General features: G+C 41.8%; 3 protein-coding genes across 4 annotated transcripts in view; 2 read left to right on the top strand and 1 right to left on the bottom strand.

Annotated features, from left to right (window-relative positions):
• Window positions 1-1,784, bottom strand: part of kncn (kinocilin) — a 43,380-nt gene extending 41,596 nt beyond the window's left edge. The window contains exon 1 of the mRNA XM_047027248.1: window positions 1,637-1,784. The gene's annotated coding sequence lies outside the window, so the exon portion shown is untranslated. The remainder of the gene's footprint in view (window positions 1-1,636) is intronic.
• ppp1r7 (protein phosphatase 1, regulatory (inhibitor) subunit 7) lies at window positions 902-4,705 on the top strand. 2 transcript variants are annotated; one of them, XM_047027242.1, is made up of 10 exons: window positions 902-1,008; window positions 1,744-1,839; window positions 1,985-2,040; window positions 2,134-2,199; window positions 2,295-2,425; window positions 2,526-2,688; window positions 2,957-3,073; window positions 3,329-3,433; window positions 3,626-3,712; window positions 3,818-4,705. In XM_047027242.1, exons 1-10 carry the CDS (start codon window positions 969-971, stop codon window positions 3,992-3,994), a joined length of 1,038 nt encoding a protein of 345 aa, XP_046883198.1. In that variant the 5' UTR covers window positions 902-968; the 3' UTR covers window positions 3,995-4,705. The 2 variants fall into 2 exon arrangements, with proteins under 2 accessions (XP_046883198.1, XP_046883199.1); XM_047027243.1 differs by lacking the exons at window positions 3,626-3,712; window positions 3,818-4,705 and having other exon boundaries at window positions 3,302-3,433.
• Window positions 4,706-5,199: 494 nt separating this feature from the next.
• On the top strand, window positions 5,200-18,525 carry ubxn7 (UBX domain protein 7). The gene is made up of 11 exons (XM_047028174.1): window positions 5,200-5,306; window positions 6,297-6,453; window positions 6,628-6,695; window positions 9,903-9,968; window positions 10,086-10,198; window positions 13,432-13,578; window positions 13,685-13,775; window positions 14,724-14,854; window positions 15,050-15,563; window positions 15,687-15,766; window positions 16,530-18,525. The coding sequence occupies exons 1-11, from the start codon at window positions 5,237-5,239 to the stop codon at window positions 16,689-16,691; spliced, it is 1,599 nt and encodes a 532-aa protein (XP_046884130.1). The 5' UTR covers window positions 5,200-5,236; the 3' UTR covers window positions 16,692-18,525.
• The last annotated feature ends 4,605 nt before the right edge of the window (window positions 18,526-23,130 follow it).

The raw sequence follows: 23,130 nt of genomic DNA, 5'->3' as shown, positions 1-23,130 counted from the left end.
CCTCTCTTGAGGTGATTGTTTGCTGTCCTGGGAGCAGTGAACAATGGAGCGGTTGGATGCATGGCTGTGAATCAAGCAAAAACTGTGACTTGTCTCCAACAGAGCTACTTGTCATCACTTGACAAAAGCAAGATAGGAAAATATATTGGCCATGAACATCTTTCACCAACCTTGTTTTAAAGAGATAAGAAAGCTGATCATAATCAGTCCAGCAAAAGGAAATATGCCAAGACCAGTGCCAAGCAGTTATCATGGACATTAATTTAGCTTGATGCAGCAACAGTTTAATATTTAATATACAACAGTTTAATAGTTTTATATATAACGTGGTGCTCCAACGTGGTGCTCCAATTTAGGTGCAGTTAGGCAACAGTATTTCAGCGTTATAGCATTATTTTATAAGACAGTGCAACGTGTTCTACATGGTGTAGCCTACTACATACATCTACGCCTACATAATTCTCAAAATAGGGCCTTGCAACTATGAAGAAAAAAACACACACATCTTGTACAGTTTTTCCAACCAGTCAATGAGTACAGAACATTGTCCTTGTCATGTTTTGCATGGCATGAAATCTCAGATTGTGCATGATGCCATATGCTCCTGTTTAGATTCAGAGGATGATCGTGTATCTTTCTCACGACACACATTTACACACTGCGTTGTCTTTCAACACACCGTGAAAACCCTACCGCCCTCCTGTGCTTACAGCTTGTGATCGAACTCAGTGTCGCGGTAGAATGCACGTCTTCAAATGGAGCAAGATATTATTGTATTTTGAGTTCGAATTATATTTTGGGTTAGCACTTCTTGGAATTCAGTCATAAAAAAAAATATATATAACTGGGCCGACATCGTTGTCAAACAACGTCACATGCACCCTAACCCAACCCGCAAAAATAGTACGCCAGATGTTCTTCTCCAGGATTGGCTGATCGGTTGTTAACGGAAGAGATTTACAGGAAATATGGCTACCCTGTCTGTTGGAGAGCCTCAAGAGATGGAAGGTGAGTGAACATTTGAAGTGTGTTTGCCAGCAACACATATCAATCTAAATCGTTTTGCACCGTAACTAAACAAATATCTCTTGCTAGCTAGGTGTTTAATACAAGTTGTTAAATTGCCTTTCTATCCTCAGCAGGCTACCTAGGCCAACATAGCTAGGCTAGATACCAGCTGGGTAGCTAAATAGCACGCTTGCTTAGTGCTTGGCTAGCTATCTCTCAACCTCTGTTTACTGACATAGTGGCTAACCTAGAGTTGTCATGGTGATTTTTACGATTGCGATAAGCTTTAGCTGTAAACCAGCTATCCATATATTTTACGACACGTAAGCTAGCTAGCACTAGCAGTCACACTGCCAGTCTTCAGAATGTCTACCCCAATTTGTTTAGCTACTTCAAGCTAATATAGTCTAGCTTTGTAGCTAATGAACAATGAGTCACAGCTTGAATGCCTCTATGTGGCTGGCTATTCAGTACCAACAGTGAATACTTCAGCCTTCTTGCATAAATCCTTACAGAATCTTGCATACATTCCTAAATTTGGAAAACAAGCTACCATAGCTTTGTGATGTTGACCCCACCCACTGTAATTACAAGCGCGTTGACAAAATGGACACTCGTCCTAACTCACGTGCTCTTGAAATCAGGAGATTCAATGTCGCGGGTTTTTGTGCTCAGTCATTGTTATTTGCTGAATTGACCATCATCACTACCGTTTATCGTGTCGTCCTTTTGTAGTGGATCGAAAGGGCGAGTCTGAGGAGTCTGGAGACGATGACACTAGAAGGAAGAGCCTTAATGGAGAGGTGGACTCCAACCTGCCTTCTAGTACAGGTAAAGCACTACACACCCCACAGACAGAATGACACACTAAAATGAAGGGTGTACAGTAGAGCAAAGGGGCTGTAAACACAATAACTATGAATATGACCTATATCACACATGTTTTCTCTCTGTCTTAATTTAATTCTCTTTGTAGTCAAAGAGGAGTCTCCAGTTGATATGGATACCATAACTTTAGATCCTGAAGAAGAGGTGAGGGAAATGCATCTGATTGTCTTATATATATATATATATATATATATATCACAACTGAACATTTAATGTCCATTACTGTCTTGTTCCTAGGATGTTGATCTTGTACACTGTCGGATAGGCAAGATTGAGGGATTAGAGGTGCTGCAGAAGGCCAAGGTCTGTTGGAATTTATGTGATTCGTCCAATTTCTAGGCCACAAAGGCTAATGATGGGTTTTCTTTGTAATTCTATGTTTCTGCGTATTAATTTAGACACTCTCCCTACGTCAAAACCTAATTAAAAAAATTGAGAATCTGGAAAGTTTAATCTCACTTCGGGAGCTAGATCTCTATGATAACCAGATCCGCAAACTGGAAAACCTGCAGAACCTCACAGAGCTTGAGTGAGTATGAATTGGTTGGCAGCAGACGCACTACTAAATAATTGCTTCACATACATCCCATTTGCCACCACATAACTCTGATGGAGATTTATGTTGACAGCCAGCTGGACCTGTCCTTCAACCTCTTGAGAAAGATTGAGGGTCTGGAGAGTCAGACCCCCCTGAAGAAGCTCTTCCTACTACACAACAAGATCAGTTCCATAACCAACCTGGAACATTTGACTGGCCTAGAGATGCTGGAGCTGGGCTCCAATCGCATTCGGGTGAGAAGGCTGGGGCAAGTGGGAAGGGTGGCATGTGTCTGTTATAGGGTAGAGGTAATTTACTGACAGCAAACTTGTACAGTATTGCAGATTGATTTACAGAATCATAAGATACAGTTCATAAAAACGTGCAGTCTCCCCATCATAGGGTCATCATGAATGACACAATCACCCTTAACCAATCACATAATTCCAGCTTTTGTATTTCATTATCATTTGCTAAAATGGTAAAACTAATTTTCATACAGCCCATTTTGTGTTTTTACAGGTCATAGAGAACTTGGACACATTGGCATCTTTACAAAGTTTGTTTCTCGGCACCAATAAGGTTACCCAGCTTCAGCACTTGGAGGGTCTACATAACCTTACAGTTCTCAGCATCCAGGTAGATAGAAAACCTTTACAAATGGGACACTTGCATTGCAATTGATAAAAAAGGGGGGGAAACATCCAAAACCCTCAGTTGAAATAGTTATTTCCCAAATGTTGGTATACAAAACTGTGATACACATGTAATAATTGTTCTGGCAACACTGAAATGGTGTTTCATCCTAGGTTGTTTAAAAGGTAACAGTAATGAATAATAATAATAACAATTTTGTGTGTTTGAAAGTGAGGTCCCGTATCTTCTTCTGTCCAGAGTAACCGCATCACTAAGATTGAGGGGCTGCAGTGCCTGGTCAACCTAAAGGAGCTCTATCTGAGTCACAATGGTATTGAGGTCATGGAAGGTCTAGAAAATAACGTGAGTTGTATGCACCAACAGCACATCATGCAGTTCAACTTCACATTGGTATAACATCTGACAATGTTAATGTCAGAGGGACAGTTAAGTTTGGGATGCAAATGTAAAACACACTTAATCTGTAACTGTAAACATGTGAATGTGTGAATTTAAATCAGTAAGATTGACAAACATTTGATTGTCTTTTGGTAGAAAAAGCTGACTACTCTGGATATCGCAGCCAATAGGATAAAAAAAATCGAAAACATAAGCCATTTAATGGAGCTCCAGGAATTCTGGGTAAGGATGAAATGAATGGGGTTAAGAACATCATTGTGTATTGAAAGACCAGAATCAAAAAAATTCTAAGGTCCTGTTCTTTGTCTCACTCACACATACTCACAGATGAACGACAATCAGATAGAAAACTGGTCAGATCTGGACGAGTTGAAGAATGCTAAAACTCTCGAGACGGTCTACCTTGAGAGGAATCCGTTACAGAAGGACCCTCAGTACAGGCGAAAGATTATGCTGGCACTGCCCTCTGTACGCCAGATTGATGCCACCTTCATCCGCTTCTAAACTGTCACACTATGCACCCATGCCAGTCCAACCTCAAAATGTGTCACTGCTTACCTTTTCTGCCCTCAAAGATGAACCTCTTGTTCAACTCCACTCTCCATCACAGACACAAACATGAACATATACAAGCCCATAATTAAACCATCAATTATTATGGATCACCTGCTTAGCACGCAACTACGCATGTAAACACATAATTGAGCTATGTTATTTTGTGAAAGTGTATTCATTTATTGGCCTGAATATGGACTAGTAGTGTCAGATGTTAAAATAAGCACATCTGTCAACCCACTTTGTCCATAGCATGTGGGATGAGGTAGGGGATGAATGCCTCTGTAGCCTCTAACCCCCACACCCCTCTCCTGTGTTCTACACAGTATATGATCCAAGAAGATGTGAATCTGTTTTTATTTCTGAATGGTTGAAACAACCCCCTGGCTTGAGAGGTGAAGAGTATTTAACTACTGTACATTTGTCAGACATGATGGGGTGAGTCTCACAAGGTACACACTGAGCATTAAATACGTATTTTTTATAATGTTGTTAAGGTTGTGATATTACACATAGGAAGTTGGTACTTAAAAGTTGGTTTTGGTTGCACTGAACAGTCCACATACATACATGCTTATTCACTCAGTAAAGTCTGTTGTATAAATGCACTTGACTAAAGAGTGTTTGATTTAACCGTGTCATTAAATGCTACAGCTTTTGTATGTGACTCAATTTCTGCATCTTAAACAAATACAATTTTGATTTGAGGAAAGGTTGCCTTTGGGACACATCAAATTGTCCTGTTCTAGACTAGAGGGCACATCGTCATAATTTATTGTATGAAGGGGCATCCTAGAGGGCACTCAAGCATTTTTCCCCATGTGAATGGCAGCCAATAAGGGCACTTGTAGTTTTTGCCCCTACAGGCCACTTGACCAACGCTTTTTCAACCATGGGGACACTGAGCGTGGGAATGTCCGACAGGGTTTGGAGTTGTCCTCACATTTCACTTTTTTGGTTTGTTTTACAAGCGCCAGTTGACTGCGCTTGAACTAAATGTTTTGAATTAAATGTGTTATCAAGTAGCTTCAAATGTTACTTATTAATGTCATTTACTACCAATAAACGCCTCTCTGGGGCTGGGTAAACATGATAAAATACATTACCCACAATTCAACACATTTTTGTAGCGATTAGTGCAAAACAGTCGTGCGCAAGCGCACCCTTTAAGTTGTTGTTAGTGGCGGTAAGATGGCGGCGCTCGGAGATGCATCAGCTCCGGGGGTGAATGGGTTAATACAACAATTTACAGCTATTACAGGTAATTCTTAAATTGCGTTTTATTTCTACTGTTAGTTTATTCTCCACTATTCTCCAAAAAATCATTCCGCACATCCATCTCAGAAAACGTGCACGAGCTCAGGTGGGGCATCAGTGTCTACTGCCCCCTCTGTCATTAGGGGAAAAAAGTGAACGATAGCTAGCCAGCTTGATCGCGACGCTATCTTACAACCGTCAGTGTGGTCTCTACAGTAGCTAGATAGGAATATAAACTTGCAGAAATTGACATTTTCCGACATAGCCAAGTTTCATACAACCCACAATGTCTACTGCAAAAGTGACACTAGTTTCTTAAAAACTCACTTGGATGAAAGAGTGGTGCGTATATATATATCATGCTAGCTCTCAGCCTACCTCATTTAGCAAGCTAACAAACGTTATGGAATGGACGTCGTCGGGTGATATGCAACATTTTCTTTCACGATTAGCTAGCTAGCTAGCGTAGCTGGCTAGCTCCGCCCCGATACAACTGTGGGTTGTTGAAAATGAAACGCCCGGACGACAGTGTTCAAGGAAAATAAAGCATTACGTTGGCTAGCTACCAACACCTCCCTGACCTGTTAAACAGATACACAAGCTGAATAAAGTTGCACGGCCAAATAAACATTGTGAAGTTGTACTGGACACAAGGATTATCTCCCAAATACTTTTAAAGTGAAGTGTTCATTGGGCATGCGCTGTCGAGATGTAAAACAATATACATAACATGCATGTCAGACCTAACTAAACGCATGTTAGAACATATCTTGGTCAAATAAACCAACATCTTATACAATAATATGATAAATTATATACTGTTCATTCGTACATTACGCAACAGAGAAAGTGTACTGCAATACTGACCCAAATGAACTTTTATATTATTTAAAACATTTATAATGTTTTCGGTTATATGTTGGCCTTGAATGCTTTTACCTCAATAATTGTATGTGTAGTGTTACTGTTTAAACACTCTGTATGCTTTTCCCAGGGGCCACAGAGAGTGTAGGGAAGCATATGCTGGAGGCATGCAACAACAACCTAGAGATGGCAGTGACCATGTTTCTAGATGGAGGGGGGATTGCAGAGGAGCCCAGCACCAGCTCAAGTTCAGCAGCAGCCTCCAGCAGCAGAGTTCCCCCCACAGAGTAAGCAGATGTTCTGCTCCATTAGGTCAATGACTATATTTCTGTATTCAGCATAATTTTGAGTTACGCATTCTTTTAATGGTAGCTGTTTAGGCCTTTTGTTATATGATACTCTGTGTGTTTGTGTGTGAACAGAATTCCAGAATCTTAAATCGTCATCCCTTGTTTTCACAGTGATGATGTACGGGCGCCTATTCCCCAAAAGCAAGACATACTGGTGGAGCCAGAGCCACTGTTTGGAGGTAAAGTAATCACACACAATCTATGCTCAATCCAATGAGTTTTTCATGTCTGCTATACACTTTTCATGTATGTCATAATCTAAATGTATAATGTATGTCACTTTGGATAAAAGCAACTGCTATAGCAGGGGTCGGCAACCCAAAATGTTGAAAGAGCCATATTGGAAGTGTCTATATTAGCTATATTAGCCTACTATCAAAATGATAAGTAGGCTACAAATACATAATGAGCATTCAAAAGCTGGCTAGCTTCCGTTACCTAGCAACCTAGCATAACACTCGTAGCAATGCTACTTCCTACTAGTGTTACAGTACTTGTTAAGCCCAATTTATACTTAGGTCGCAGACACTTTTGAAAAGGTCGCCGACAGAAATGGCGTCACGGTCGACACTTTTAACCATCGCTTGAAAGTGTCGCCTACCAGGAGAAATTTCTACTGGCGCTGATGTCGTCACATTGTGTCGCGCAAGTTTGATTGGCTAGATAGACGGCACGCGTTGTTGACTGCTTTGTTTTAAATTTTCAGTGAACGCTCAACAGCTGTTTAAGATGGAAGGAATAAAGGAGAGATTGGCAGAGCAAGTTAGAACATATCCACACCTTTATAATGCCTCTCAAAATTAGCTACAGCCATTTTCTCTGATCGATCACCTAGGCTACAAAGCGTAAACAATGTAACCATAGCTATGAATGTAACGGTAAAACGATTCTGTTTACGTCACGCGAACCTTGAGCACAGGCGACTGTTTGCCGAAGTATAAATGCAGCAGCCTGAGCGACACTTTTTTTTTTCCGTCGGCAACCATTTCAAAAGTGTCGGCGACAAAAGTATAAACTAGGCTTTAGCCTCCTCATTGTAAAATGTGAAGCCATATTATAAAGTTTCCATAGTCGATAAGATAGATTGGTACTTTATTAACCCCCAAACGCAAATTATTGTGTCCAGGCAGACAGATAGCTAGAAAGCTCACGCAGTCCAGAAAATCTTTAATCGATAAGTTGGATATTGTAGCTACAGTGCAGTAGCTAGCTAGCGATCTCAGTCACTATGAGTTTGATACACCGTTAGAATATTACCGTTATTCGCAACGATATCAAAAGCAACGACATCGGGAACGTCTCGTTTTTCAGTTCACAAGATCATAATCATGAAACGTGTTATAATCATAATAATCATGAAACGTGTTATAATCATAAAACGTGTTCACGGTTAAATGACATGGAAAATCCTGTTGGCTTCAATGGCTTGTTAAGGTTTACTATCGTCGCCAGCCAAGATCGATGTTATCCACCCGGAAGTAAGATATTTGTTGTTGTGACGTCAGGCTGAAATGTCCTATCCACCTTATTCCTAGCTCCCATGATCCATTTCCTGGATTATGGGCGCGACTTCGGGAGCCGGCGATTGTCATGGTAACGCTCATAAACAGTCATTGCGATAAGCAAATTCTGATGCAAAATAAAACATGTGGGAACACAGCCTGTTACACCTGAAACGGGACAATTTTATCATACCTCTGCCTTCTACTATTGAGGGATGGGAGGACGACCTGAAAAGGTGGACTCACATAACGTACACTAGCATGTTTAGCTACTTTATTAACTCTGTTGCTACTGACGGTGAAGCGATGAATAACCTGAAAAGCTCTGAGTCTTATCAGTACTGTAGCTACCTCAACAGCAATAAAGTTGGCCGCTTTTTAATGAAGTTGGCCGCGTTTTAATAAAGGAGGTGGGACACAACCTTGTTGTGCAGACAGAGCCTAGTCAGAGCCTCAAAGTCCCACATCATAGGTCCTGGGTTTTAGTTTAATCGTCAGGTGAAATACAAACGGCTGGGTGCTCATGTGTTGCTGGACCAGGGCACGAGTAACCAACAACAATTCCTATATGAACACTTGCATCCCACTTTTACTGGCAGTACTTCAATTAAATCTGTGGAGATCTTTCGTAGCCCAAACACAAAGTAGGATGCAGATTTCCTCCGTCGGCTTTTTGTCCACAAAATGAAATGAGTACCAGTGTTTCCCACACATAGACTAATTTGTGGCGGTGTGCCACAGAATCAACACAGGCCGCCACATATTGCGTTTCGTTATAAAAAATGTTTTAACGCTATTTAAAACATGCAGCGTATTTAGTTAGTTTAGTTCAGCTGCATTTCCTTTCCCTGCTCTCCCTCTGTCTCTCTGTCACTCACGCGTCTCTCACATACACACACACACACACACAGAGAGAGTCACAACGTCACCACAAGTTAGCAACGACTCTATGCGATATCAGCGAGCCTTCAGCATTAGTGCCGTAGCTAAAAGTCTAGGAAAGTTTAGGTTATTTTTCGCTAGGTACCTACGAACATGTCTTTATATGCTAGACAAGTGGGTTCCCCATCGTAGGTTATTTTTCGCTAGGTACCTACGAACATGTCTTAATCTGCTAGACAAGTGGGTTCCCCATTGTTCTTTTGGTGAGCTGTCTCACGAGCCCTACTTACCTGGAGTCATGGAGCCGACCAGCTAAATAGTTATTTAGCACTAGCGTTGCTACATGCATATATGCAGAAATTGTTTACAATATTTTCAGGCTTCAACCAGTGCTGCTCAAGCAGAAAGACGGGGTCAGGGAGAGAAAGAGATTCGTCAGGCATTGAAGAAATAGTAGGAGAGGAGGACAGCATCCAGCATAATACATATATTTAATAAAAACAAAATAAATTTTGTGTAACGAATTATTAACGAAGGAATTATGTTAACCCCCCCCCCCCCCCCCCCCCCCCCCCCCCCCCCCCTGAGAATAAGGTGGATAGCGTTTGTCATATAGTTTTTGTCTATCGGAAAATAGAAGGTTGGAATGTTCAGAATCACACGTGTGACGGTACTCTGTGGTGCCCGCTTTCGAACGATCACATATCTGTGACGCTACTCCTTAAGAGGTTAAAACAAAAATATGTTAAGAGCACTTTTTCAATTTTCTTATTTTTTTTTTAAAGCTCCAGGGAGCCACTAGGGCGGCGATAAAGAGCCACATGCGGCTCTAGGGCCGCAGGTTGCCGACCTCTGTGCTAAAGGGTGAAAATGTAATGTGTGTGATGCTGTGAAAAAGATTTTCTACATGTTGGTGTAGAAACATGGTTGGGTTTCAAATGTGGTCATAACACTATTACTTTACATAATTATCACTATCCCTTTCTCTTTCTGGCCCTGAAGTGCCAAAGCGAAGAAGACCAGCTCGGTCCATATTTGACGGCTTCCGGGACTTCCAAACAGAAACCAGTACGTAAAGACCCATTCTGTTTCACTCGCTCTCTCTCTTTCTCTCCCCCTCTTGTTAATCTATCACTCTGAGTCTATATCTCTGAGTCTGTATATGGTGTCTGTGTCCTCTATCAGTCCGACAGGAGCAGGAGTTGAGGAACGGCAGTGCGGTAGACAAGAAGCTGAGTACCCTGGCAGACCTGTTCCGCCCGCCTATTGAGCTCATGCACAAAGGCAGTTTTGAGACGGTGAGAATCCTTCCCGGACAGAAATTCTAGCACCCTGAGCTTCAATGTTTACTGTTGACAAATCAGATTTTGTTCTTATGAAAATGTAGAATCTTATAGAGCTTGTTGATTTCAGTTTAGCTGCAGCCAATAAGGTGTAGCATTTAATTATTAGTATATTTATATAGTAATACATATTATTTATTGTTGTTCTCATGGGTTAGGCACCATAGTCAAAAGGAAAAAATAATGGTCTCGTCTCTTAACTCTGTTCCAGTGCTGGGTACAAGGTAGCGGTGTAACGATACACTCAGTTCACGATTCGATATGTATACTGGGTACTATACAATACGCATCACAATTTACAGTGAGGGAAAACATTATCTGATCCCCTACTGATTTTGTATGTTTGCCCACTGACAAATAATCAGTCTAGAATTTTAATGGTAGGTTTATTTGAACAGTGAGAGACAGAATAACGACAACAAAGTCCAGAAAAACACATGTTAAAATTGTTATAAATTGATTTGCATTTTATGAGTGAAATGAGTATTTGACCCCTCTGCAAAATATGACTTAGTACTTGGTGGCAAAACCCTTGTTGGCAATCACAGAGGTCTGATGTTTCTTGTAGTTGGCCACTAGGTTTGCACACATCTCAGGAGGGATTTTGTCCCACTCCTCTTTGCAGATCTTCTCCAAGTCATTACGGTTTTGAGGCTGACGTTTAGCAACAGGAACCTTCAGCTCCCTCCACAGATTTTCTATGGGATTATGGTCTGGAGACTGGCTAGGCCACTCCAGGACCTTACTGTGCTTCTTGAGCCACTCCTTTTGTTGCCTTGGCCGTGTGTTTTGGTTCCTTGTCATGCTGGAATACCCATCCACAAACCATTTTCAATGCCCTGGCTGAGGGGAAAGAGGTTCTCACCCAAGATTTTATGGTACATGGCCCCATCCATCGTCCCTTTGATGTGGTGAAGTTGTCCTGTCCACTTAGCAGAAAAACACCCCCAAAGCATAATGTTTCACCTCTGTGTTTGACAGTGGGAATGGTGTTCTTGGATCATAGGCAGCATTCCTCCTCCTCCAAACATGACGAGTTGAGTTGATGCCAAACAGCTCGATTTTGGTCTCATCTGACCACAAGACTTTCACCCAGTTCTCCTCTGAATCATTCAGATGTTCATTTGCAAACTTCAGACGGGCCTGTACAAGTGCTTTCTTGAGCAGGGGCCCCTTCCGGGAGCTGCAGGATTTCAGTCCTTAACGGCGAAGTGTTACCAATAGTTTTCTTGGTCCCAGCTGCCTTGAGATCATTGACAAGATCCTCCTGTGTAGTTCTGGGCTGATTCCTCACTGTTCTCATGGTCATTGCAACTCAACGAGGTGAGATCTTGCATGGAGCCCCAGACCGAGAGGGAGAGTTCTTTTGTTTCTTCCATTTGCGAATAATCGCACCAACTGTTGTCACCTTCTCACCAAGCTGCTTGGCGATGGTCTTGGAGCCCATTGCAGCCATGTGTAGGTCTACAATCTTGTTCCTGACATCCTTGGACAGCTCTTTGGTCTTGGCCAAGAGGGAGAGTTTGGAATCTGATTGATTGCTTTTGTGGACAGGTGTATTTTATACAGGTAACAAACTGAGATTAGGAGGACTCCCTTTAAAGAGTGTGTGCCAAATCTCAGCTCCTACCTGTATAAAAGACACCTGGGAGCCAGAAATCTTTCCGATTTGAGAGGGGTCAAATACTAATTTCACTCATTTAAATGCAAATCAATGTATAATTTTTGGGGGATTAATTTTCTGGATTTTGCTGTTCTGTTTCTAACTGTTCAAATAAACCTACCATTACAATTCTAAACCGATCATTTCTTTGTCAGTCGGCAAACGTACAAAATCAGCAGGGGATCAAATAATTATTTCCCATACTGTATTTTTTTTTTATGAAACTGAAATTCAATTAATAGATTAATTTCCAAGACATCAAAGTTCAATAACTTTCTTTGTTGTACATAAAACTTAGTTCAAGCGATTTCTGTGAATGCACACATGACGCAGGTGCAGAGGAGGTCGCCTGCTGGTAGCTCATCCAATAGGATAAAACAGACATGTCAATGAAGTTTTTGAGAGAATCAATCATTGATCAGTCGGGTGAAATACAGAGTTAATGTTTATTTGACATGTGACGTAAACATAATAAAGTTATCAACATAACATCATCGACACACAAACATAAGACAATAACACAAAGACAATTCCATACAGCTCCATCTAGCATTCTAGAATGGAACTGGCAGAATCCAGCCCACCAGCACTACCTAGCTGATAGCCCTGAACCCCCAAGAACAATTTTTCAACAGACCATTTTATAGATACGACAGTTCTCATAAGTCATTGGTCCATCCTACAGACATGCAGCTATACCAAATCTCTATCATTGGTTAACTCCTTAGAACAATACAGTTGAATCCACATAGTCTGCGTACCAACTGCTTCTTCCCCTCAGGTGACAAGACCTTTCCCAGGTCACCCAGACTTTCCAACTCTGTCGTAGCGTAACACATTTATATTTGTATATCAATATATTGGGGGGGACATTTTGACCAGATTTGAATATTGAGGGGATGCGTGTCCCCCAATATGTATTAAGATTACGGCCTTGAGCTGTTGGATGCTGTCCTCCTCTCCTCCTCTTTCTCTCCTGACCCTGTCTTTCTGCTTGAGCAGCACTTGTTGAAGCCTGAAAATATTGTGAACAATTTCTTTCCTAGACTTAGCTACAGTACTAATGCAGAAGGCGCGCTGATATCGCATAGCGTCGTTGCTAACGTGTGCTGATGATTAAGTTACTCTGTTTGTGTGTATGTGAGAGACGCGTGAGTGACAGAGAGACGGAAGGAGAGCAGGGAAAGGAAATGCAGCTGAACGAATCATTACGTGTTTTAGATAGCGTTTAAAAAAATATAACGAAACGCAATATGTGGCGGCTGGTGCTGATTCTGTGGCGCACCGCCACAAATTAGTATATGTGTGGGAAACACTGACCAGTCATTGTATCAAGCTTCTTAACCAACTGTAAACTTCTTTTAAAACACATTAATTGTACATATGACCGACACAGATATCATATTGTAAAAATGTTGTATAACTCTACGCTATTGCAACATTTTTGCAAGTACTTTTACTTTTACTAGTACAACAAGGAACTAGAGACCATTGTTGTCATGAATGTTGTCTTTTCTCCATGTAGGCAAAAGACTGCGGTCAACTGGAGAACAAATGGTTAATGATCAACATCCAGAATGTGCAGGATTTTGCCTGCCAGTGCCTGAATAGGGATGTGTGGAGTAACGATGCTGTGAGGACCATCATCAGAGAGCATTTCATATTTTGGCAGGTACGAGTACAGTATTTGGGGATCCCAGACACACTTGCAAACAAACATGTTGTTTTCCCCTCTCCAACGAGATCCTATGGGTGTGGGTTTGTGTGTGTTCTCACAGGTGTACCACGACAGTGAAGAGGGACAGAGATATATCCAGTTCTATAAGTTGAACAAGTTTCCCTATATATCCATCTTGGACCCCCGCACAGGTGAGCCCCCCTGGGAATGGACCACACAGTTATCTCCTCTCCTACCTGGCTAGTAGCTAACAGAGCTTGCCACTTAACATGCAAGAATGTTCACATGTTGTCACTCTTAGTTAATGTTCGTTAGCAACACATATTTGGTAGTTATACTGTCTTGTGCAGCATGGCTTGCTGTTGATAAAGTATAATACATATTCGTAACCTTTAGATTAGGGTTTTTCAACCCGGGATCTGCGGCCCCCTGGTGGTCCGCGGCGGCATTGCAGGGGGTCTGCGACACGAGCCTATGTTGATCAGTCCACCATAGATTTTTTTTAAAATATTTTATTTGTGTTCAGAATCTCACATACACATTTACATTTTTCAGATTCTAAGTATATTGTTTTGTTTTTTAAGTAGATATATCTAGATTTGTTTGAGGTTTTTAAATAAAAGCAACATGGAAAACCAAATGTTAAAACTTCCTTCCATCCACATGCGCGCACACACACACACACACGTAGGCACGCGCGTGCGCAGGCACATCAGTGGGCCGCGGATTACTTTCTAGTAAGAATGGTGGTCCCTGGGACAAAACCAGTTCAAAACCCCTGCTCTAGATAGAGGGGGAATACATTTCTGTGTAAGTCTGTCTACAAATGCCTGCTCATTATGGGGCTACTATTTGGAAGGGGTTTATTTGATTTCAATATTTCTGCTTCTATTTTAACAACAAAAAGCTCTCCAGGTTCATTTGCAAGGGTTTGACTGGGAAGTGGGCAGCCAGGTTACAGCCGCAACTTCTGTGCTCCTTGAGCTAGCAGTCTTTTGATAAAGGCACCGTATCACTGTGCAGTGGCTGCTTACTTCCTGCACCAAGCAGTAGGCTCGGAAATAGAAAGTCATGTGATAGAGGGATGTCACTCTTTGACTAGAGACCACTTCAGATTTCACCCTGACATTTGTCTGCAGGTCAGAAGATGGTGGAGTGGAACCAGCTGGACGTTGCGTCCTTCCTTGAGCAGGTGACGGGGTTCCTGACGGAACATGGCCAACTCGACGGCCCATCCAGCCAAGCACCGCCCGCCAAACGTGCTCGCTCGGTAGCTTTCCGTTCCGTCTCTGTCCATCTGTGTGTCTCTCTTTCTGTTGGCTCTTTATGTTGGTCTGTCTATCTGCTCTACACCATCCCTATTTTATTTAGTTTGGTCCCACTTTGCTCTCTTTCACTGTGTCATAAAATGTGTATATATCTCCCCATTTAGCTTTTAATATGCCTCATGTCTGTGTGCCATTAGGAGAGTTTGATAGATGCCAGTGAGGACAGTCAGCTTGAAGCAGCCATCCGAGCCTCCCTCCAGGAAACCCACTACGACTCGTCCTTTGCCCCGGATCCCCCAGACTCCCCCCGATCCGAAGACGACTCTGACGCAGAGCCCTTTTCCGATAGCGACGGTGTCATCTCTGTTGACTGCTCTGATAACGAAACAGCAGAGGTCCAGGAGGAAGGCAACTCCTTGGGTCAACATAGCCCAGCTGGACAAGCCAATCCTACTCCCACTGTCCTGCCGTCTCTCAGACCCGACAGCCCCCCAACTCGTCACAGGAAGTCACCCTCTAAAGAGAATAACCACAGGAAAGAGGAGAGCAAAAAGAACCACCTAGAACCTCTGGTGCCTGGGCCCAGTTGTTCCCAACCTGACCCAGACTCGGAGCATTGTTTGGGGGAGAACTATCGCACTTCAAGTAGCTCCAGACCTGCTAAGACCAGCACCACAGAACCATATGACCTTGACTGCCTTGACGACAATGGTACGCTTAATGTGTTTGTCATCTTTGACTTCATTATTAGAATCCTTTCGCATATTGTGTGTTTTGGTAATATACACAGCATGAAGTAGGCCAAGTACAGCACAGTCTGATGTGTGTTTACAGGTCCTAAAACCAGACTGATGCTTCGCTACCCGGATGGACAAAGAGAGCAGATTGCCCTGTCATCTAATGCCAAGCTTATGGTGAGAATGCTCTCCTGGATGTTGAATATACACATTGATTTCAGTTTGGGAAACACCTCATGTACATCTATCTATAATTCCAGGAATTGTGTCTGTCCCTGTGTATGTCTGTGGCTTAATAATCTTGCGAATCGCGCATTGTAGAAAGTTGAAAATGGGCTGATGTAATGCTCAGGACCCACGGAGGTGGCGTGCCGTGTGGGATGTTGTTTGGATGAGCTGTTCACGAAACATAAGCCTAAAAATGCATGCATTGCCTCACAGGCACTTTATGCAAAAACTCTACTTGCCGGCACCTTCATGCTCTGTGTGCCACCTGAACCAGTTGCCAATCAGTTTTTAATTCAACATATCACTAATGGTATTAAAAGAGGTTAGGTACACCAGCAACTCACACTCCATCCATTTGTTTAGTAGCCTACGGGTTAGCCCTATGCTACAGGGATTTGTTTTCCATTGCTTTACATCATCAAATGAGGAATTACTTGCTGGACAAAATATTTTTTGGCAAAAGGTTTTTTTGGGCACACTCACTTAGAAGCAAATTTTCGCATTGCTGTTACAGCGCAGATTACGCTTGCACATTAGTTAGAATAAACTGTTTTCAAAGTGTTTTTTTCAAAGTGTTTTTTTTTATAGATGAAATGCTGGATGCTTACTAACAGCAAGAAAATAAAAAATGGGTACTTTAATTTCAGTATAGATAAGTTAATGTTATGTGAATGGCACTAACATTTGTACACGTCCCCCCTCCTCCCCCCAGGCCTTGGTGAGACACGTCCAAAGGAAGGGTTATCCCAACGAACGCTTTGAGCTCGTCACCAACTTCCCTAGACGGAAGTTGGCTCACTTGGACTATGACATCACATTACAGGAGGCGGGCCTCTGTCCGCAAGAGACTGTATTTGTGCAGGAGAGGAATTAGCCCACTCTGAACTAACCCTCATATCTATCTATCTATGGTAGACCTGTATGTCTCTGATCATCTGGGAGGATGGCAACACAGACCTCTCTTTTCTTCATTTTGGATGACCTTAGGCCACTGCCAGGACACCTGCTGGATGGACTTCACTTCCTACCATGCCAGTGGGTGGAGTCCCTGGCCTGGGAACATTTGTCTCGAATGAACACCCGTCATTGTGCACTGCCTGTGGCCAATTAAGATGTCATTGGTGGCATAGCCTTCCCTCTTTTATTGGACCCTGATGTTCTCTATTCTGATATACTTTTATTCTTAGACATACAGAGTATAATAGATTGAACATGCAATGAACAAAGTGTTCCAAATATTGTTAAGGCTGGTACATCAGCATCAGATTCTTCAAAAGCGTATTCTTCCGATAATTCAAAAGCAGGGCTCGACATCAGTGCTTATCCTATTGTCCAGGACAAGCAACATTTTTGGTGGATAAAAGTGGTATGCTGGGAAACAAAAAATCAATGTGATCATTTTTTTTCTACTAGAATTTACATAGCTTTGACACTGCATGTTGTTAACAACTGACAAGTTAGTGTTTTTAAAGCAAGGACCAAACCACCTACATGTTGTGCTCCTGATCTCAGGTTTATTTCTCTGAGGTGTGCGTGCATTAGTTCAAATCAGATGTGCAGATTTTTTCTTTCAGTATCTAGGATGATGATGATGATCCCATTTGTCATGCCTTTGTTCTTTGTTATTATCAAAGCATACCATTAACTGCCATCAAGTGTCTCCAATAAACAATACAGGCGCTAGTCCATAGTTGTTTCCCTGACAAAATGTTTAGCGCTTGACTTTCCAAAGTTACAGCTGTTCATTAGGCTATATGATATGTCTTCAAAACAGTTGTGTCAACTGTAAGATTGTCTTAACATCTTTCAAAGCCCCTGATGAGGAGGGAAATCCAGGCAGAATTTGAGACATTTTGGGTTAGTCAAATGGCGAGCAGGAGATTACATATATTTTTTATATAAGACCAACCTATAACAAGTTGTTAGTTGAACATTTTGGGAAAATAAATAGTTTCAAGAACCTTTTTTAAATAACAACTGAATATCCTCTGCTCTTCTTTCTGAATATGTTTTACAAAAGTGACTCAAGCTCTCAGACAATTACAAATGTAATTTGTCAACAATTGTTTTGTTTTTTTTTTACAAAAAGCTGATGTCGAGCCCTGCCAAAATGTCAAACATCAAAGTGGTTAGGTGTTCAAATGTTAAATCATTGTAGTTTTTCTTAAAAGTTAACCTAGGCTCTTATCTCCTCCAAACCTGGATGGGGGGTGTGTGGATCATTTATCCCTGAATCACTAAATAACACATCTAGCCACTATTCTATATTCTGGCATACGTCTGAAGAGTGGATGCACAAAAAATGATCAATTCAAGAAGGATAAAAAGAACGACATTTGTTTTATCAGGGCAGAAGGTGGAGCTAAGGTGGAGCTTTTTTATATTTTTATAACTCATCCCCCATTTCCAAGAAAATATGCCAATTCTGAAATATAATCATCTAAACAGAACTGTGATTGCTTTGGTCTGCTCCTGATCCAGGTCACTTTTATAGTTTGCATCTACATTTTATCTTTGTTCGACACTGATTGCAACACTCAACAGTTTTTTCAGATATCTCAATGTCATACAAAATTATAAAATGTAAGAAATTCATTATAGTAAGGCTGTGATATGCCATATCTAACCTAACAGGCAATAGGAAGGGTCTTCAATCTGTGTTGCCCCCATGCTGTAGAACACCTGTGCTGGGCAGAGTAAATAAAAAGATGGATCAAACAAAGCTGATCAAACAAGGCAGGCCAATGACACCCAATTGTGTCTAACCTTGTTTCCCTCACCTCAGTTCCTTGTCCCTCTCTTCTTAGAATGAAGGAGAACCAGGTAGAAAAAGAACCTGAACACTGGGAAATGTAAACCTAAAGTGAATGGAGAACTTGAGAACTTGTGGGTTATCAAGACTGTTGAGGTTCAAGTCCTTACTTTATGTAATAATAATTGTGGTACCTGTCAAGTCACCTGCATTGCACTTCTGGGCTAGTTCTGAGAAGCCAGTCAATGGAAGTTAATGTGTGACGTGTAGCCTGATATTGAACAGCCCCTGCAGCTACAGCTTAGAAGCAGACTTTGGACCAAATACGCTCAGTCTATAGGATAGAGTCTGACTACAGTTAACATGTTTTCTATATTTACGCAAAAAGTCGGCTCAGATCTCTTTCCTTGTCTTTCATTTCTTTCAATGATCAGAAAAGGGAGCATAAATCTCACAGTCACTGCGTTTACATGATGGTATCAATTCGAATCTAGCTTTATTCGGATAATGTGAATGTTTGGGGCAACTGCTATTATCCGAATATATATGGCAGTGACAAACCCGCCGAATCATTGGCCGAAAGCATGTCATATACCAGTACGATACTTGAGGATGTTTTCATTACAACTAGTAGGGATACAGCCTTTTCCGCTCGACCACTTCACCACTACCAACAACAACAACATCAACATTTCGAGAAAGACGGCGAACGGAGAGCAAGGTGAAGCTATACGTCCCTCTACATTTCGTGCATGATGACAACAGGTGCGTTCGACATGGACTGCGGCTGCATGATGACAACAGGCGAGTGGCCGCTTGCAGTCGGGGAAGAGTTGAAAACGGCTCTGTGAAGTCGGACATTTCAGCTTCTCGTGGTTTGCTGCGTTAACGTCAGTCACGGCCGATTCAGCGCAGTTTGCTTACTTTACTCTATTTATAATTAAACGTAGTCTTTCCGTTAGTGAAGAGGTGGAGTAAAACCCTTTCTTCCATACATTTTTTATTCAACTGTTTGGTCCGGATTTGAGCATTGGCGAAACTGAAGGTGTCCAAATATTACAAAACACGCGTCAAAGTTGTTGCGTGTGAGTCTGGCCAATCATGAAATAGCTGTGTCGTCACTTGAACCCGTGCAGTTGCTCTAGAGAAAATGCGCTCGGCTCATAGGCTGTGTCTACTACCGCGCACTTTACAAAGTACACTGCAACACAGTGGACTGCAAAACAGTGCACTTCCATATTCAGTGCACTCCGTCACTGATGAGTGCTGTCTTAATTGGAACACTTACGTTAAACACTTGGTGGAAGTGAGGACGCAAATCTGCTCGCGACACCCGCAAAACCTGCCAAAATGAACGCGCTTCTCCACTCAAGTTGAAAAAGCTGCCGGAAAGGGCTCCTCCTTTTCCGTTACGTAGCCAAGATGGCGCCCGTTTAGGGCGAGTAGTGTCCATCGTTGTACACTGTTTTTTGGACCGTTTGCAGTGCGCCATCAGGGTACTTTCATTGCACTGAATTCTGCAGGTTTTGTGAGTGAAGCGCCCTAAGCACTGAAAGTCAGTGCTCGAAGTGCACAAGTGCGCGGTAGTAGACACAGCCTATAACTAGAGTAAGCTACTTTTGTCTTCCAAGATGGCGTCCCCATTCATTTTTCTATGAAAAGTGCTCAGTGGCGCAGTGAGGCAAGCGAGAGCGCGAGACTGGACGCGGCCATCTTTCCACTTCCGTGTCTTCCGGTCTAGCTTTAAACAGTAGCTCTTTTTTTCCCTAGCTCTGAGACCTCGTGCCATAGAGTTAATATAACTAGAGACAGCTACTTCTGTATTCCAAGATGGCGTCCCCATTCATTTCTATGAAAAGTGCTCAGTGAGGCAAGCGAGAGCTCCTAACGGACCGCGCCATCTTTCCAGACCGACTCGTCCGGTCTTGCGCAGAAGCTTGTTCCTAGCTCCAAAACTCGTGCATGCTTGCAACTAGCTGTATACGTCATACTTTGCGACAACCAGTCCCGAGCTTGTGAGCTGGAGCTAAGGCATTGCAGAAAACTGTCAGAATGTGGTACAAGTCCGATCAAGAAGAAGATAGCCTACATGTGAACTTTACGAAAATCAATACAATTAGTACTGTAGTATTATACGTGCAGGGCCTATACGTTGTTCTTTTTGCTTCGTGTTTATAGTTTAACTGCTTATGTATTGTGTCGGATAAATAAACTGTAAACCTGAATATCTGGCTCCGTCGTTGTTCTAGCTTGGCAAAGCAAATTAAGCATATACCTTTGTTACTATTATAATGATGATGAGTGTTTGTTTACTATTACTAGCTTATTGTTAATGCCATCGTTGTGGTGTTAACTGACTTAAAGTTCTAACAATATAACGACCATAACAATATTGATGTTATCAGACATGATTTATTCATCTTTGTCTTTGCCTCAGAATAACATGTCAACAATATATAATGACGCTGTAACATGCCACGATATTATAACTAATTATATTAGGCTATAATTACGTTTGTCATGCCATGAGCATAATAGCGTTCATTACAAAATGGTTAAATCTGCTTTAAAATAACTGAAATTGACTCTACAAACAACCGTCATGTATGTGCAACCATTTGTAAAACGTGCTACAATAAAGGCAGGCAGCTGTAGATTATCAAATCCTTTCTCCTTGTTCTCATTCAGCTCAGGTAAATCAGCGATTTGCTGATGCTCCCTTTTGTGCTCGTTCATTGTTCGTATCCGTGAGCACGTTTCCAGGCAACTTTTCTTGACGTAAGCAAATAAATGGGCTGCTAGTTTACCCATTTCGGATTGGTTTCAATCTTAGCAAAAATCAGGAAAAATTATTCTATGAAAAAGCTAGTAGTATGAGCCAGGTTCGAGAATCGAACAAAAATTATTGGGGGAGATAGTTTTAGATATGTTGACTGGAGTTAATAGAATAAAAACGACCGGACGAGTCGGGTAGAAAATCGGAAATGCAATACCACCTACATCCACCGGGGCTGTTGCCTCAAACCGAGAGTCGAGGGGTGGGGGCTTGCCTCGTGCACGTTTGCTGTACACGTCATACTTCGCGACAACCAGTCGCGAGCATAGATTTATATGATTACAAGCGTGTGAGCTAAGGCATTGCAGTTGCAGAATCTATGGGCAGAATGGGGTACAAGTCCGATGAGAATCAGACACATGATGCAAACTTAACGGAATGTATTCGGTCACTGTATAATGTAGCCGGTGTGTGGTGAAACTCACTCCTCATGTATGTAACAGGCCACCCGCGTCAATGAATTGCTAGCTTTTCGTTGGCGTAGTTGGTAATGGTGGCGCTTGGGAAGTCAGAGGTGGTGAATTCGACTCCCCGTGGGAGCGGACGGAGGCCCGTATACATCTGACGGAACTTGCAAGACCACGTCTGTTACATCCCAGCTAACAAGGGACGTCCTGGAGACGTTCGGTGACGTTCCTATTTGGTCCCCTATAGGTCATACCGTGACGTTATCCTTAAGATGTCCCTAGGACATCCTTAGGACGTTTTTAAAGTTCCTAAAAGGTCACAATTTAGACATTTATTTTTTAACTTTCAGGGGACGTTCCAGGAACTGGAAAAAACTGGAATTTTAAAATTGTTATTTCCAGGCCTGGAAAAGTGCTTGAAAAAAAATAAAAACCCTAAAGTTTTGGAAAAGTCATGGAAAGTTGTTATAATCATATTTTCATGTTGTTCATTTACGCTGAGTTTTAAATCACATGCTTTTAAAAGAAATACGCTCAAAATATAAGCAGGCATACGCTCTCTCAGAGAAGCGCGAGGGATAATTCAAAATGCCAGGAAAGTGTAGATTTAATGATGCTTGGCTACAAATGGTAGATACATTACAACAGACAAAGACCCGGGACGAGCAAAATGTCGGTTGTGTGGTGGAAGATCATTCGACATTTCAATCATGGGAGAGGCGGCATTAACTAGTCATTCCAAAGGTATCATGGCGCTCCCTCCCCCCTCGCTCCCTCCCGGAAATACATTTGAATTTGAATTGTGGTCACGATTTTGCAGCCACGTTCTTAAAATGAAAATGCATTTCTGAAAATGCATTTGAATTTGAATTGTGGTCACGATTTTGCAGCCACGTTCTTGAAAATGAAAATGCATTTCTGGAAATGCATTTGAATTTGAATTGTGGTCACGATTTTGCAGCCACGTTCTTAAAATGAAAATGCATTTCTGGAAATGCATTTTCATTTTCAAATTTATCATTTCAAATTGAATTTTGGTATCTATTTGCTGGGGCATATTTTGAAAATTAAATTTCAAATGTCTTTTTCGTTTTCATTTTAATTAAGGGAAAGAATGAGCAGTCTTAAAGAAGAAAATGAAAATGCAAATAGGATGATTGAATACTAATTTGATTTATGAGTCAAATAATGCAGCCACATTCTTAAAATGAAAATGCATTTCTGGAAATGCATTTTAATTTGAATTTTGGTCACGATTTGCTTCCATAGAACTTCATAGACGTTGAATATTCTTTAGGCTTCAAATCAGCTGACGTCG

This window comes from Hypomesus transpacificus, chromosome 10 (assembly GCF_021917145.1).
Source record: "Hypomesus transpacificus isolate Combined female chromosome 10, fHypTra1, whole genome shotgun sequence".
NCBI classification, from domain to species: domain Eukaryota; kingdom Metazoa; phylum Chordata; class Actinopteri; order Osmeriformes; family Osmeridae; genus Hypomesus; species Hypomesus transpacificus.
Note: the sequence above shows the minus strand (reverse complement) of the source record. Positions and strands in the feature narration are given on the sequence as shown.

Bases quoted from the DNA above. Each gene is read 5' to 3' on its own strand.
- ppp1r7 (XM_047027242.1), top strand. From the start codon at position 969: ATGGCTACCCTGTCTGTTGGAGAGCCTCAAGAGATGGAAG. The intron at 2,689-2,956 runs GTGAGAAGGCTG...GTGTTTTTACAG, and splicing joins TGGGCTCCAATCGCATTCGG to GTCATAGAGAACTTGGACAC. The intron at 3,434-3,625 runs GTGAGTTGTATG...GTCTTTTGGTAG, and splicing joins TGGAAGGTCTAGAAAATAAC to AAAAAGCTGACTACTCTGGA.
- ubxn7 (XM_047028174.1), top strand. From the start codon at position 5,237: ATGGCGGCGCTCGGAGATGCATCAGCTCCGGGGGTGAATGGGTTAATA. The intron at 10,199-13,431 runs GTGAGAATCCTT...TTCTCCATGTAG, and splicing joins ACAAAGGCAGTTTTGAGACG to GCAAAAGACTGCGGTCAACT. The intron at 15,564-15,686 runs GTACGCTTAATG...GTGTGTTTACAG, and splicing joins TGACTGCCTTGACGACAATG to GTCCTAAAACCAGACTGATG.